This window comes from Garra rufa, chromosome 2 (genome assembly GCF_049309525.1).
Source record: "Garra rufa chromosome 2, GarRuf1.0, whole genome shotgun sequence".
Classification (NCBI taxonomy): Eukaryota; Metazoa; Chordata; class Actinopteri; order Cypriniformes; family Cyprinidae; genus Garra; species Garra rufa.
Window position 1 is genome coordinate 5,476,723 of NC_133362.1, and position 17,500 is coordinate 5,494,222.

At 27.7% G+C, this 17,500-nt stretch overlaps 1 protein-coding gene across 1 annotated transcript in view; it reads left to right on the forward strand.

Moving 5' to 3' along the window:
• Window positions 1-1,164: 1,164 nt before the first annotated feature.
• The window catches only part of b3galnt2 (beta-1,3-N-acetylgalactosaminyltransferase 2), a 25,697-nt gene continuing 9,361 nt past the window's right edge, over window positions 1,165-17,500 (forward strand). Inside the window, exons 1-5 of the mRNA XM_073833650.1 lie at window positions 1,165-1,286; window positions 6,884-7,077; window positions 11,492-11,587; window positions 14,515-14,625; window positions 15,656-15,734. Of these exons, the coding sequence (XP_073689751.1) occupies window positions 1,190-1,286; window positions 6,884-7,077; window positions 11,492-11,587; window positions 14,515-14,625; window positions 15,656-15,734 (577 nt within the window). The 5' untranslated portion in view covers window positions 1,165-1,189. The remainder of the gene's footprint in view (window positions 1,287-6,883; window positions 7,078-11,491; window positions 11,588-14,514; window positions 14,626-15,655; window positions 15,735-17,500) is intronic.

A 17,500-nucleotide genomic window follows, 5' to 3' on the forward strand; every position in this document is an offset into this window, starting at 1 on the left:
CTTCTCATTCAAATGAATGAGAAGTTGTGTCCAAACTTTTGGTCTGTACTGTATATTTTTCTGTTTATTGAAGTTTTTACTCTACATTTGTGCAGTTTTCAGTGGGTTAGTGATATTTTTATTAAATATATATAAATTAATAAATAAATATTATTTAAATGGGATTTGACTTGGATAAGCAGGAAAGGCTTCTTTAAAAAAAAAACATTAAAATGTTAGTGTACAGTATATTTGATAAAAATATATCTATTTTTTGTAAATATATTTTCTACCAACATATTTTTTGGCTATTTTGTTGTATATTTTTGAAAATATGTTTTAGATAATATAAAAATTAAATATGTTTGCCCTTCGTATAATTAAATCCAGGAAAATACATTCACATATGCCACGTTTGATAAAAAACAAAACTTGAAAATATTATAAATAATAAAAATCTATAATCAGCAACAAACATATTTTACAATGGAAAACAAACTACAATACATAAAATTATTATTATAATTATTATATATAAAAATCATTGTGATTGAAACATTTAAAGGTTACAAAAAAGTTTGTTAAAAGTATAAATAACATTATTTTAAGAATTGTTTAGTTTTTTTTCAGTGTGACAATTAGGGATATATGATAAGACAAAATCTAACCATAACCCTAATAACATTATATATTATACATCATGACAGTTGTTTGCTGAAAAAAAAAAAAAAAAAAAATTATTGTAGTTTTTTATTTTATTTTAATAACTATCTCAGTTGAAAATAGTGATGACAAAAAAGCTAAAATATTTTTGGTGCAGTCTAAAAAATTATTATTTTTTTAATTATATTTATTTTTAATGCGCATATGCATAAGGCTTATCTGATTAATAAAAATACTTCACAAATCACTAATTACAATTTGATTTCTGTCTAAACCAATGAACACACTGATCAGTTAAATAACAGCGTACAGCGTTACAACGAACTTGAGTCCTAAACACAAGACTCTTTTATGATTAATATTGTAAAACAGACTCTGCTGTAACAGACACAGCACATCTGTATTAATGCGGCAGATTGGGATGTTGCCCGGCAACAGGAACAATTAAATTACTTTGTGTGATATTACACGCTTGCTAGCCCGTCAGAAGTGACTAGATCTGGAGAATGATGTATTGATGTTGTCTGTTGTTTTATTTGAAAGGGTGATGGTGAAATTCATCATCGGGGAGCATGGCTGTTCAGTGCCGGAGGAAGATCGTGAGGATCCGTATTCCTGCTCGCTGCTGAACCTGACTGAGACAGGTGACTTCATCTCACAAACACCGCTCTGATTAAGCCACAAGCCCCGATACGTTCCTGAATTCAGAGCAGCCCGTTCCGCGAGGCTTATACAATGCCACTTTGCTGCAGTTTGTACATTATGATTCTCATCAGACCATTTCTATTTTCATAAAAAGCGTTTTTCTGCCTGGTTTCCTCCGTGCGATACTAGACCTTTTCATTTCATAGACCCCCCGCTCGGACATGAATCTCGCAGCATGTGTCCTGAAATCGCAGTGTGCACTCGGGCTCTCTTCTAAATAGTCAGCATGTTTTGGCCTCCAGCAGATTTCAATGGGACGTCCTGTTATTATAACATTGTGCTTCCAGCTTCTGTTCTGCAGGATTTTCAGAGTTTAGACACATCTTCATCATCAAGATTCTAAAAAATTCAAACTTTTTTAGTAGAATGCGGGAGTTTTTGAAGAATTCAAAAAGTAACAGCTAGGGCTGTCAAGTGATTAAAATGTTGAATTTAAGTAATTCAGTGATGTCCTGAGAAAGGTATTCACCAAAATATAACTTGAAGTCATCATTGTGTTAAATGTGAAAAGCATTGAATAAACATTACCAAAAAATGCATTTAGAAATAAATATTTTTTATTAAGCATTATATATATTATTATATATTATATATTTATATTATATTTTGCTATTTTAAAAATATAAAAAAAATATATATATTTTTGTGAATATGTTTTAGAAAATCTAAATATGTGACCCTGGACCACAAAACCAGTCATAAGGTTAAATTTTACAAAACTGAGATGTATACATCATATGAAAGCTCAATAAATAAGCTTTCTATTGATATATGGTTTGTTAGGATAGGACAATATTTGGCTGAGATACATCTATTTGAAAATCTGGAATCTGAGGGTGCAGAAAAATCAAAATAATGAGAAAATCACCTTTAAAGTTGTCCAAATTAAGTTCTTAACAATGCATATTACTAATCCAAAAATTACATTTTGATATATTTATAGTAGGAATTTTACAAAAAATCTTCATGCAACATGATCTTTACTTAATTTCCTAATGATTTTTGGCATAAAAGAAAAATCAATCATTTTGACCCATACTATGTATTTTTGGCTATTGCTAAAAATATATCCCAGCGACTTAAGACTGGTTTTGTGGTCCAGGGTCACATATATCTTTAAAAGCGTGCAAAAATGTATTGGCCTTTTCTATCCAAGAAAATACATTAATACACATATAAGATTTGAATGAAAATGAGCAATGGAGAAACTTTAGAAAAACTATTACATTGTAAAAAATCTGGTTTTAAAATAGCTAGTTTTCTTGTTGTGATTAGAATATTATTTAAAGGTTACAGAAAGGTTTTTTAGAAGTATAAATAACATTATCAAAACATTTTAAGAATGCTGACCAAAAATGTTCACAACATTATGAGAACACAAACATTATTTTAATTATGTTTTGTCCTCAATGTTTATATCACTTAGTGAACGTTGGTGAAAGTTGTTTGAACATAATTTATGGTAACTCTTTATTTTACAATTTCTTAACTAGTTGTTTATTAGCATGCATATTACTAGAATATTAATTGAGGGAATTTGTTGAGGGAAAAGTCGTAGTTAATAGTAATAAGTGTTACCTATTTGAAAGAGTTATAGCGTTTTTTTTTATTTAGAATGCATTGTTTTGATTAGAATGAATATTGTGATTAAAAATATATTTTTCAAAGGTTGCAAAAATGTCTTACTAAAAATGTTCTACTAGCTTTATTTTCACCTGAAATGTAACATTATTTAAACATTTGTTTGTAATATTCTAAGAACATTACGAATTAGAGTTTTCTTGTTGTGATTAGAATGTTACTTAAAGGTTACAAAAACTATTTTTACAACATTCTACTAAAATGCAACGTTATTTGAACATTTATTTAAATATTTCAATAACATTAAAATGTTTAGGTTTCTTGTTATTCACCAAAATACAACTTAAAAGTCGTTATTGTGTTAAATGTGAAAAGCATTGAATAAACATTACAAAAAGTAGCTTTAGAAATACAAAAACATAATAAATATATATATTTTTAATTAATTAATTAATGAGTTAATTTTGGATATTTTGTTGTATATTTTTTTTTAAATGTTTAATATGTTAATATAAACATTTTATATATATATATATATATATATATATATATATATAGTACAGACCAAAAGTTTGGACACACCTTCTCATTCAAATGAAAAGGTGTGTTCAAACTTTTGGTCTGTACTGTATATTTTTCTGTTTATTGAAGTTTTTACTCTACATTTGTGCAGTTTTCAGTGGGTTAGTGATATTTTTAAAAATATATATAAATTAATAAATAAATATTATTTAAATGGGTTTTTATACAAAAACTGCTTTTTTTATGTAAAATTCACTTTATAAAAGACCCACATTTCTAACTTTAATTCATGGGGATAACATGGATAATTTCACATGGTGTAGTGTAAGATTTTTGCCCGTCTTTTGGAAAATCCAGTTTTAAAGTAAAAAAAAAAAACCTTTTACCAGTAGGTGGCTGCAGAGCTCCACTATTTGCTATTTGACCACCTGAAAGATATTTTTTCACAAGTTTTTTCAGTTGAATTCATATCTACAGTACAGACCAAAAGTTTGGACACACCTGAATGAGAAGGTACTTGTAAGTACTTGTCTGTAATACATGTGAATATGAATGTGTGGGTGTGTGTGTGTATATATATATATATATATGTGTGTGTGTATATATATATATATATATATATATATATATATATATATTTATACAGCTTTGAAATGACAATTCTAAATTGCATTTTAAAATATATTCAAATAGAAAACTTTACTTTAGTAAAAATATTTCAACATTTTTGTTTCAACATTCAGTTTTTGCTGTGTTTTGGATCAAAGAAATGCAGGCTTGGTGAGCAGAGGATACTTTAAAAAACATTAAAAAAAAATCTTGATGTAAATTAACTAACACTAACACAGATTTAGAAATTTTATTTAACAATATTTGAGAGAAATAGGCCTTTTGTGTAAAAAAAAAGTCTTAAAAATGGGTCAAAAGTCAAAAGTGTTGCGTTTAAAATTTTGGTCAGTGTGAAAATCAATGTTCAAATAACATGTTTTGGTTTAAAATATAGTTAGTAGTATACTGTAAAGTTTATATGACTTTATAACAGTTGCAAGTTTATAATTCACAATTCTGAGGGAAAAAAGTCAGTGAGCTGGCAGGTGTGTTAAAACACAATTACAGTTTGTACTTTAAATTCGAGCCACGGCTCAGTTTTCAGTGTTTTGAAGATGCTTTCAGAAGGATTCCTTTGGACTTTCATAGTGGTGATTGGTGAAGCGATATGCTAATGAGGCCTTTTGCAGCGAGAGAATATCCTGTGTGGCTCTAAAAGCTTTTCCTGATGGCTGTTCAGCACACATCTGCGCGCTGCTGGCTCTCGTCTGCGCCGCCTTTAATTGGCTTTTGTCTCAAGGACGAGGGAAGCGGTGAGTCTGCTGCTGGGAACGAGCGGCCCGTTTCTCTATTAACGACTCTGTTCCTTCAATTGATCTCCTGGGTAATAAATGGCTGCTTTCTAATTAAGAGAGCCAGTAGTTCAGAGCAGACGAGTCTCTTAAAGTGCTGATGTTTGGATTATTGTGCAGCCGCGTGTGAAAACGCCTCATCTGCCTTTATCTTTAATTTAATTTGATTTGTTTATTTAACCACTGTTTGGTCACGTGACCACAATTCATGTGTCTTTGCATTAATCAAAGGCAAATAAAACATTATTTGTGTAGATCACAGCTCTACTCTCTCATTCACCATCAAATATGGACATGATGCTTTTCCATCACTATTAAAAATTTGAAGAAAAAAAAAGCTAAATAATATGACAAAAAACACTAAAAGCACCTATTATTATTACTATTAATTTATATTTGATCTGATTTTAACTGTATTAGTAACAACAACAATAATTATTATAATTAAGTTGTTTATTATATATTTTTTCTTTTGCATCCTTTTTATAATATTATTATTTTATATAAATAAGTGTTTAATAATAATATTGCAAATAATAGACTAAAAATATAAACCATCATACAATAAAACCACAGTTGTTGTTAATAATAATAATAATAATAATTCTATTTTTTATTTCCTTTTATTATTAGTAGGAGTATTATTATTATTAAAACAAATTATGCAATAAATATAATTAAATATAAATATAATATGAAATAAAATATTAATATGAAAATAATGCAATATTATAATATGTAACAAATACAATAATGAGCAGTATATAAAATAAAAATATAATATAATTATTGTAAATATTAAATTATGTAATTAAGTTGTTTTTTGTTTGCATCATTATTTAACATATTAAGAAGACAAATAATAATAATTTATTATATAAAATAGAAAAATGGTATATATACATAAGATATTAATGAACAAAAATAGTAATTATAACTATTATTATTGTTAGGGAAATTATTTAAATGACCATAATACTGAATAATAATACTATAATATTATAATACTAATATAATAATAATAATTATTATTAATTTATATTTTATTTTAATTGTATTAGTAATAACAACAATTGTAGTTATTATAATTAAACTGTTTATTATTATTAAATTGCTTTCCTTTTGCATTATTTTTATAATAATATTTATTATTATAATTAATAGTTAAAATTTATATAATATAAATAATTGTTATTTTTTATTTAAATAATTGTTTAATAATAATAATATTACAAATAATTGAGCAAAAATATAAACAATCATAAAATAAAACCACTATATAATAATAATAATAATAATAATAATAATAATAATAATAATAATAATAATAATAATAATAATTATTATTATTATTATTATTATTGGTGGCAGAGAGAATTTTGAGAATGTTTTTTATTATTATTTTACTTGTATTATTATTATTATTAATAATTCAAATATTATAATAAAAATATATATAATATTTAAAATTATATAATATATATATAATAATAATTATTTAATGTAATTATTAAATTAGGTAATTAAGTTGTTTCTCGTTTGCACCATTATTTACATTAATAATAATAATAATAATAATAATAATTTATTATATAAAATATATTATATTTATTATGTAAAATATAAATTAACAAAAATAGTAATTATAACTATTAATATTGTTGGAGAAATTATTTAAATTACAATAATACGGAATAATAATAAAAAAAATATTATTATTTTTTAAAATTTGTATTATTTTAAAATCATTATTTAATAATAATATTAAAAAATAATAAATTAAAATATAACAATTAATGATAAAATAAATCCACTGTTTATCATAATTTAAAATTTTGATTTATTTTAAATCATTATTTACTAATAATATTTCTAATAATATAATAAAACATAACAATTACTGATAAAATAAAACCACTGTTTTTATTATTTATTTGTTTATTTATTTAATGAATTTATATTTGCCTTCTAAACTAATTTCAGGCATTTAAGCTGAAGTTTTAAATGTCCTGAATGCTTGCTTCTGGTTTCAGCTGCTGGGCAGGAAATGGCCATATTGAGCGTTCCTGACACGTCTGCACTGCTGCCGTCCGATGTCTCTGCTGTCAGTCTGGACTTTAAGGTCCTTCACTCTGTGGTCATCACCCAGCTGGGCGTCTTTCCCAACGGACCACGAGACGACTTCAAGGGTAACGTCACCGTTCGCCTCTTCCAGGTGGACCAAGAGGTACAAACACAGTCTGGAGTCTGGCATTGTCACCTCAACATTAGCCATTAGATGATAAAGTCTGTAAATCACTGCTTCTCAACTGGTTTTATTTCAAAGATTTTGCGTCAGACTCAACATCACTCTATCAGAGCTTTTGTAATTATAGTACAAGCACACAAACAAAGCAAAAGTTTAGTTCATGGTTTTCGAGGGAGAAGGCATAAATAATAATAATAATAAAAATAATAATAATAATTATTATTATTACTACTACTACTAAATTCTATTTTATTTAAATCATTACATAATAATAATAATAATTTTATTGATTTTATAATAATTTTTATTGTTGATTATTATTATAATTACTACTATTAGATTTTTTTAAAATAAAATATAATTTAATAATAATAACTATTGTTATTATTATTATTATTATGAAAATTATTATTATTAATAAGTTATGTTATTTCAATTATTGTGTAGTAATAATAATAATATGTAATCATAATTATTAATAATTAATAGTTCATAGTTGTTTAATAATAATTCAATATAATCCAGATTGTTAATAATTATTATTAATTATTAGTAGTTTAAAATAATAATAATAATAATAATAATAATAAAAATATTGTTGATCATTATCATTAGTATTATTAGAAAAAATAATTGAAATTAAAATATAGTAGAATAATAATAATAACTTTATTGGTAGTATTATTACTATTAATAATAATAATAATAATAATAATAATAATAATAATAATAATAGTAATAATAGTAATAATAATGAAATACGGTCCTGTATAATAACAAATTGTTATTATTATTAAATTATCTATTAAATATATATACAATAATATTTTTATTGTTGATTATTATTATAATTACTACTATAATTTTTTTTAAATAAAATATAATTTAATAATAACAACTATTGTTATTGTTGTTGTTATTATTATTATTATGAAAATTATTATTATTAATAAGTTATGTTATTTAAATTATTGTGTAGTAATAATAATAATGAAATGTAATCATAATTATTAATAATTAATAGTGCATAGTTGTTTAATAATAATTCAATATAATCCAGATTGTTAATAATTATTATTAATTATAAGTTAGTAGTTTAAAATAATAATAATAATAATAATAATAAAAATATTGTTGATCATTATCATTAGTATTATTGGAAAAATAATTGAAATTAAAATATAGTTGAATAATAATAATAACTTTATTGGTAGTATTATTACCATTATTAATAATAATAATAATAAATTGTATTTTATTTAAATTATTGTTTTGTAATAATAATAATATAAATATTATTATAATTAATAGTTATTTGTTTAATAATAATAATAATAAAGTATAATCCAAATTATTAATAATTATTTTTAATTAAAAGTTAATAGTTCAATTAATAATAATATTGTTGATCACTATTATCATTACTATTATTAGAAAAGTTATTGAAATTCAAATATAATTGAATAATAAAACTATTAATAATAATAATAATAATAATAATAATTTATATTTTATATAAATAATTGCATAATAATCATATTAATAATAGTAATGAGATATAATCCAAATTATCAATAATAATAATAATAATAATAATTAATTAATAATAAATTATTATTATTTTTATTATTGTTGTTATCATCATTACTATTATTAGAAAATAAATTTAATTGTCAAATTTAAATTGTTAAATTGTATAATAATATCTATTATTATTATAACTATTGTTATTATTGGTAATTTTTAGCTTAAGTTATTAATAATAATAATAATAATAACAATATTACAACCATTATTATTATTATGACATTTTCTTTTAAATTAAATGATTGTTTAATAATAGAATTATTATTATTATTATTATTATTATTATTATTATTATTATTATTATTATTATTATTATTATTATTGGTGGTGGTGGTGGTGGTGTTTATTATTATTTTTTATTATTTCTGTTATTAGAAAATGTATAAATAAATTCATTGAATTTTAAATATTGAAAAAATAGTAAAAAATAATTGAAAAATATCTATTATTATTATTATTAACATTTTTGTTAAATAATAGCAATAATAATAATAAGTTATAATAAAATAAAATATTTTTTTTCTAAAGAATGTAGAATATTTTCCTGCTACTAAACTACACCAAATATAAAGAAAAAAATATTTAAATAATTACTAAATAATATTAAGAAATTAATATAATAAACCATGGTTTTTGAGGACAAGGGCGTCACACAACCTATCCATGATTTCCTCCCATTAAAAGTTTATAAATTGACTTCCTTGCCCTGATCAAATCAGACCCGTGACCCATTTTCAGATCTCGACCCATTTGACGCCGTAAAATATGCATAGAACAGTCGTCCTCCATTACACTCTTTTAGAAACTGCGATTGCACTTTGTAAAGTCGTTCAATTTGTTCTTGCCACAAGAGTAACCCAAAATATCCTGTTGGCTTTTTAAGGTGAGTTTTCATCCCGCTAGACATTACTCATTTATTTGATAAATGTACTGGAGAGACGGGGATGGAGACGGTAGTGTGCAACACCAGTCAAAAGACGTATCGCTGGTTCCGACGAGCTGTAGAGATAAATGCGGTGAGAACAAATTCAATAAAGTCTTTGATTGTGGAGTCTCTCTGATCTTGGATTGGATGAGCGCAGAGGTCGACGGAGCCGTGTGATGCAATCACACATCGCCTAATGTCACGCTTTAATACATTTACACACTTTGTCGGGCGGCACGAGTGCCTGATGCGGAGATATGGATCAGGAGGCTTTAAAACGTGGACAGAAATCAAATATAGTCATATTATGATTGCATTTTACCAATAACCTGTAATGCTGCATAGGTTGCTCCATTGCAAAATGCACAAGGTGATGTATTTGTGCTTGTTTTGTTGAGTTATTTTGTTATAGCATTAGAACAGAATGGTATTGATACATTTCCAGCTTTAAAGCCATTGGTTTTATGAAAAGGACAGTGTTTGTAGTTGGTATTAGTAATTAAACCTATGAACTTAAGGAATTATAAATACAACTTCTGTAACTGGAAGCATTTGCTTAGTATTATTTTTGACATAATTATACTGTTTATATGTGACCCTGGACCACAAAATCAGTCAAAAGGGTCAATTTTTTTTAAAATTGAGATTCATGCAATACTTGGTCGAGATACAACTGTTTGAAAATCTGGAATCTGAGGGTGCAAAAAAATCTAAATATTAAGAAAATCGCCTTTAAAGTTGTCCAAATTCAATTCTTAGCGATGCATATTACTAATCAAAAATTAAGGATTTTTTTATGGAAATTTAAAAATTCTAATTGAATTGAATAAAATTTTAATAAATTAAATGAAATAAAAAAAATCTAATATTTAATAATAATAAAAAATGGATAAATTCTTTTTGCTGGTTCAGAAAAAAAAATTACAAAAAAGTATTTTTAAGTACTCTTTTATATAAATACAACAGCATTTTAATGCCACATTAAAAAAAAATCTAAGATTACGAGATTAAAGTTTTAATATTAAGTTGAATTATTACAATATTAAGTTGTCCAAATGAAGTTCTTAGTGATGCATATTACTAATCAAAATGTTTTTATGGAAATTAAAAAAGTATTTTAGAATTAAATAAGTTAAATAAAAAATATCAAATAATTTATTTAAAAATTTAATGGAAAATTATTTTTGCTGGTTCAGAAAAATTACAAAAAAAGTTTTTTTTTTTTTTTTAGGTACTCTTTTTATATAAATACGAGAGTGTTTTAGTGGCACATTAAAAAAAATTGTAAGATTACGAGTTAAAGTTCTTAAAAATTTTTAAGTTTTTAGCAATGCATATCATGCAATAATGCATATTAATAATGCTAGATATCTTCATGGAACATGATCTTTACTTAATATCCTATACTTAATAAAATTTATAATTTTAACCAATACAGTGTATTTTTGGCTATTTTTGTTTCTTTTTACTAAAACTAAGTGATTCAGAAATCATTCTAATATTCTGATTTCTAAATGCAGGCTTGGAGAGCAGAAGAGACTTCTTTAAAAACATGAAAAATCCTACTGTCCAAAAACTTTTGACTGGCAGTGTGTGTAAAAGTATAAGAATATTATTTATGTGCATTTAGAATGTACACAAGACCAATTTTACTCTAAAAACATAATTACTGCCACAGAATTTCACAAGAAACAGATAATGTGTGCTGTGATGGAAATTATATTTCTTGAGATGTGAGATGTGGCGTGAGATGTGGCGTCTGAAGGCCCGGTGAGGATGCAGAAATCACATATTGACTTGTGCGTGTTGCAGTTTATTCTGAGAACATCACCTTCTGCAGCTGTGCAAATGTAGTCTGTATGTGTGTGTTTGTGTTTGCAGGAGCCGGTGGTCACCGCTCGCTTCAGCATGCTGAGTCCAGGCACACGTGTGGGTGGGATGTTTTACAAACCCGTGGAGCAGTTCATTCTTCCCAAGGTGACATGATGAGAAAAGAGCATTTGTAGGAAACCACCTACACTAATGACTAACTTCTGTTTAAACATCGTTAAACGAGTAGTTCACTTCCTGAACAAAAATTTACAGATAATGTTCTCACCCCCTTGTCATCCAAGATGTTCATGTCTTACTTTCTTCAGTCATAAAGAAATAGTTTTTTGAGAAACATTTCAGGATTTCTCCCCATATAGTGGACTTCTATGGTCCCCACTAGTTTGAACTTACAAAATGCAGTTTAAATGCAGTTTCAAAGGACTCTAAACGATCCCAGTTGAGGAAGAAGGGTCTTATCTAGTGAAACAATCGGTTATTTTCTAAAAAAAATTGCTCAAATGCTCATCTTGTCTAGCTCTGCGTGAACTTTGTGTATTCCGAAACCACCCATCTCATTTTCTCCTCCAACTTACAGTTGCAATCAAAATTATTCAACCCCCTTGACCTGCAAAGACATTTTGCTGCAGAGAACAACATTTTGTGAAAACAATTCAACAAAGGCATCAGTAAACTATTAAAGAAAATGTATTAATACACATTTGAGTAATTCTGAGAGCGTAAGTTGATGAATAATGACAAAAAATCAAATTGGCTCTAAACATTCATGTTCAAAATTATTCAACCCCTGAAAGTAAATTTGGTGTAGAATCTTTTATTCTTTAAAACCACCGATAAACACTGATTGAAAGTCACCTTTCTGCTGCAATCCTGGGCCATTCCTCCCCTGAAAAAGCTTTCAGATCACTGATAATCTTTGGTTTTTACTTTGCCACTGCTTGCTTCAAATTCAACCATGTATTTTCAATGAGAATTAAATCTGGAAACTGAACAGGCCACTTAAAAACATTCTATGACTGATCCCTGAACCAAGCGTAAGTAGATTTGAACGTATACTTTGGGATGATTGTCCTGCAGGAAATCCATTGCTTATTAGCTTAAGACTTTGCACAAAAGGCATCACAATGTTTGCCAAAATGTTCTGATACTTTAATAAATCCACAATATCCTTTGTATGGTCGTGTTTTCCACTTCCTGCTACAGTAAAACAACGCCATAACAGGACTGGTCCACCTCCATGTTTGATGATGGAGATGGTGTTCTTCGGCTTATAAGTTTTGCCATTTTTGCACCAGACGTACCTCTGATCCATACGTCCAAAAAAGTTCCAGTTTGGACACATCACTCCATAAAACATTCTTCCAGAACACCACAGGTCTATCCAAATGAATTTTAGCATGTTCAAGGCAGCCTTTTTGTTCTTCTTGGTCAAGAATGGTATTCAGAAAGATTCCTCAACATGAAGACCATACTTGTCTAGTGTTTATCTTATTCACAGCATTGAAATGTTTTCCTCCTTTCGTCGGGTCATCTTGCAAGTCTTTAGCTGTACATTGCAAGTAGTTTTTCTCAGTTGATCTGATCAAACATTTTATGATATTGTGCTTTTTTGTTCAACAGCCTCAAAGGTTTTCTGGTTCGGCTGCCAGCTGTGTCTCTAGGAACTTGTAATGTCTTAGAAATCTTCATGTAGTTTTAGACTTTCTAATATAGCAAACTATTTCTTCTCTATTGATATTGTGTAAGCTTTGTTGACTTTACCATATGTGACCCTGGACCACAAAACCAGTCATAAGGTTAAATTTTACAAAACTGAGATGTATATATAATATAAAAGCTCAGTAAATAAGCTTTCTATTGATGTATGGTTTGTTAGGATTGGACGATATTTGGCTGAGATACATCTGTTTGAATATCTGGAATCTGAGGATGCAAAAAAATCAAAATCCTGAGAAAATCACCTTTAAAGTTGTCCAAAATTAAGTTCTTAACAATGCATATTACTAATCAAAAATTACATTTTGATACATTTACAGTAGGAATTTTACAAAAAATCTTCATGGAACATGATCTTTACTTAATTTCCTAATGATTTTTGGCATAAAAGAAAAATCAATAATTTTGACCCATGCAATGTATTTTTGGCTATTGCTACAAACATACCCCAGCGACTTAAGACTGGTTTTGTAGTCCAGGGTCACATATTTGCTACTCACCTTCAGCACATGCATGGGCTAAAAGTATACTATGTGTAACACCCCAAGCTAATTCCATTTTTAATAAGCTTGTAAAGGTTTAAGACAATTTTGTTCCTGACATTAAAAATAACTGTCTTAAACAGCAATGTTGAATAGAGGTTGAATAATTCTGAAATAGCTGTGTTATTAAATAATCCTGTAACTCAAAAACATTACATTATATATTGACATTATCACTTTTAATATGCCAGAAAACTGTTGTAGATGCAATTTAGTCCTGGATCTTCATAAAGAGCAAAAATCATTTGTAAAACACTGCAGTCTCTGGGGGGGGTTGAATAATTTTGATTGCAACTGTAAAATCATCCTACATCGCAGCAGAAATATCCGACCCAGTGTTTACAAAGTGAACGCAAAGAAGGTCAAACACCCTTCCCAAAAAAAAAAAAAGGTAACAGAGATGTAGGATGATTTTGAAGATGGAGAAGAAAATGAGAGAGTTCACACAGAGCTGGACAAGCTGAGCATTTGAGGTTAAAAAGTATATAAATTGTAATGTTTTCAAAAGAAAATAACTAGATAAGAGCATTAATTTCACTGGATAAGACCCTTCTTCCTCGGCTGGGATCGTTTGAAGCTACCTTTAAACTGCATTTTGGAAGTTCAAACTCAGGGGCACCATTGAAGTCCATTATATGGAGAGAAATCCTGAAAGATCTTGGATGACAAAAGGGGTGATGAGTACATTATCTGTACATTTCTGTTCTGGAGCTGAACTTCTCCTTTAATGTGGTTGAACACTGATTATGCATTACTGCTGATGATTCCACTCACTCTGGAGGACGTGATTGTTTGTGAACTCCTCTTCATTTGCAGGGTTTTGAAGGAACTCTTCTGTGGGAGGCTCAGGATTCAATAGGCCTGATGTCTGTCAACACGTCTGCAGTCCATCTGAATAATGGCGGAGGGGTTCTCAAGTTTGGATCTGTGAGAGAAACATCTTTTCGTTTGATTGTATTATAGCAGAAAGTTGCTTGAATGTGCAATAATGTGATGCTGAAGATCTTCTGGAGGGTTTCTTAAAGGAATAGTTCACCTAAAAATGAATATCTGTTGAAAAAGTGCTCATCCTCAGGCCATCCAAGATGTAGATGAGTTTGTTTCTTCCTCAGATTTGTAGAAATGTGTCATTGCATCACTTGCTCACCAGTGGATCCTCTGCAGTGAATGGGTGCCGTCAGAATGAGAGTCCAAACAGCTGATAAAAACATCACAATAATCCACACCACTCCAGTCCATCAGTTAACATCTTGAGAAGACAAAAGCTGCATGTTTAAAAAAAAAAAAAAAAAATCCACTGAACTATGAGTCCATTATAATGCTTTCTTCTGTGAAAAAGAAAAATCTGCACAGATCAAGCACTGTTTACATGCCGAAACAGCTCTAAACAAATATGTTGCTGGATTCTGATGAGAGAGACAATGGAAGATGGACTTTTTCACAAGAGGAAAGGTTATTATGGATTATGGACTTTTCAGCCAGAAGCAATGGTTTGAAGTTAAAAATGTCTTAATGATGGATTTGTTTCTTAGAAACACACAGCTTTTGTCTTCACAAGATGTTAACTGATGGACTGGAGTGGTGTGGATTACTTGTGGATTATTGTGATGTTTTTATCAGATAATTTGGACTCTCATTCTGACGGCACCCATTCACTGCAGAGGATCCACTGGTGAGCAAGTGACTGAATGCTATATTTCTCCAAATCTGATGAAGGAAATCATCTACATCTTGGATGCCCTGAGGATGACGATTCATTTTTGGGTGAACTATTGCTCTGTGATATTTTGGCTTCAATCGCAAAGTTTAGTATTTTGAATACATTTCTAACCCAAAGTATGAACAATACTGGTGCTTGATTTAGCAAACATCACTATTTTTTAAACATAACATTTTAAATTTTAAGCTTACTTTTCTCATCAGTATCTTTAATGATTATTTTCTATTTTTTCTTTAGATCGAAGAGGGAACATTGCCTCACAGGAGCGCTTTGGGCTTCCCAGGCTTGGCTGGAGGATTCACTTTTTCAGTTTATGGTATGATGAGATGAATTATGTAGTGTTTATGTTCTGCGTGCTTAGGCCTTGTGTTTTGATGATCAATAAATAGATCTATTTCAGCATTGTGATGTCTCCCATCTCCCTCATATTAGCCACTGGCAGTGTTATAACAACATGATGAAATAGAAATGAATCAATAGCCTTTTCTGCTCATCGGGTCTGCATTTATTTGATCAAAAACACAGTTAAAAAATGTGAAATAATTTTACAATTTAAAATAGCTATTTTCTATTTGAATATATGTTAAAATGTAATTTATTCCTGTAATCAAAGCTGAATTTTCAGCATCATTGCTCCAGGCTTAAGTGTCACATGATCCTTCAGAAATCATTCTAATATGCTGATTTGCTGCTCAAGAAACATTTGTGATTATTATCAATGTTGAAAACAGTTGTGCTGCCCAATATTTTTGCAGAAACTGTGATACATTTTATTTTTCAGGATTCTTTTATGAATAGAAAGAACAGCATGTATTTGAAATGGAAATCTTTTGTAACTTTATAAATGTCTTTACTGTCACTTTTGATCAATTTAATGCATCCTTGAGGAAAAAAATCTTGCTGACCCCAGACAGTAGTGTTTTTAATCTCTTTTGCTAGTTAAAATATATTATATCTCTGTGCTTCAGCCTTTTGACGATATTCAATATATCTTAATATTTATTTGCTTTGAAATGTTTTAAAAAGTGACTTCTTTTTAATTAGAGGAACCACTATTTTAACAAAACAGTCAGTGTAGCCAAATAGATATACACTGCTGCTCAGTAATTTTTAATATTTCTAAAAAAAAGTCTCTTATGCTCATCAAAGTAACATTTATTTGATCAAAAATACAGAAAAAAGTAATATTATGAAATATTATTGCAATTCAAAATAACTGTTTTTTTTTATTTTAATATACTTAAAAATATAATTTATTTCTGTGATGCAAAGCTGAATTTTCATCAGCCGTCACTCAAGTCTTCAGTGTCATATGATCCTTCAGAAATCATTCTAATACACTGATTTATTACTTTTATTATCAATGTTGAAAACGGTTCTGCTTATTATTTTTTTTAGTCCTGCAATTCTTTTTTTTCAGGATTCCTTGATGAACAAAAGGTTAAAAAGAACAGAATTTATTCAAAATATAAATCTTTTCTAACATTATAAATCTTTGCTATCACTTTTTATCAATTCAACATATCCTTGCTGAATAAAAGTATTTTTTCTTTCAAACAAAGAAAGAACGAAAAAAAATTACTGACCCTAAACTTTGGAAGTTAGTGTATATTGTCACAAAAGATTTGTATTTTAAATGAATGCTGTTCACATTTTATTTATCAAAGAATCCTGAATAAAGTATCACAGGTTTTAAAAACAAATATTAAGTGGCACAACTGTTTCTAACATTGATAATAAATCAGCATATTAAAATGATTTTTGAAGGATCATGTGACACTGAATACTGGAGTAATGATGCTGAAAATTCAGCATTGCATCACAGGAATAAATTACATTTAAAAGTATAATGAAATAGAAAAATCACTATTTTAAATTGCAATAATATTACAGTTTTTTTCTGTAATTTTAATCAAATAAATGCAGCCTTGATGAGCGGAAAAATCTTTAAACAGCATTAAAAATTGCACTGATCTCAAACTCAAGCTGAAGCGACAGTGCACATGTTTAATGCATGAAATAAAACAGCAAAAATCTAAATAAGGCATATTATGTATGCAGTTTTTAATGAAATAAAGAATC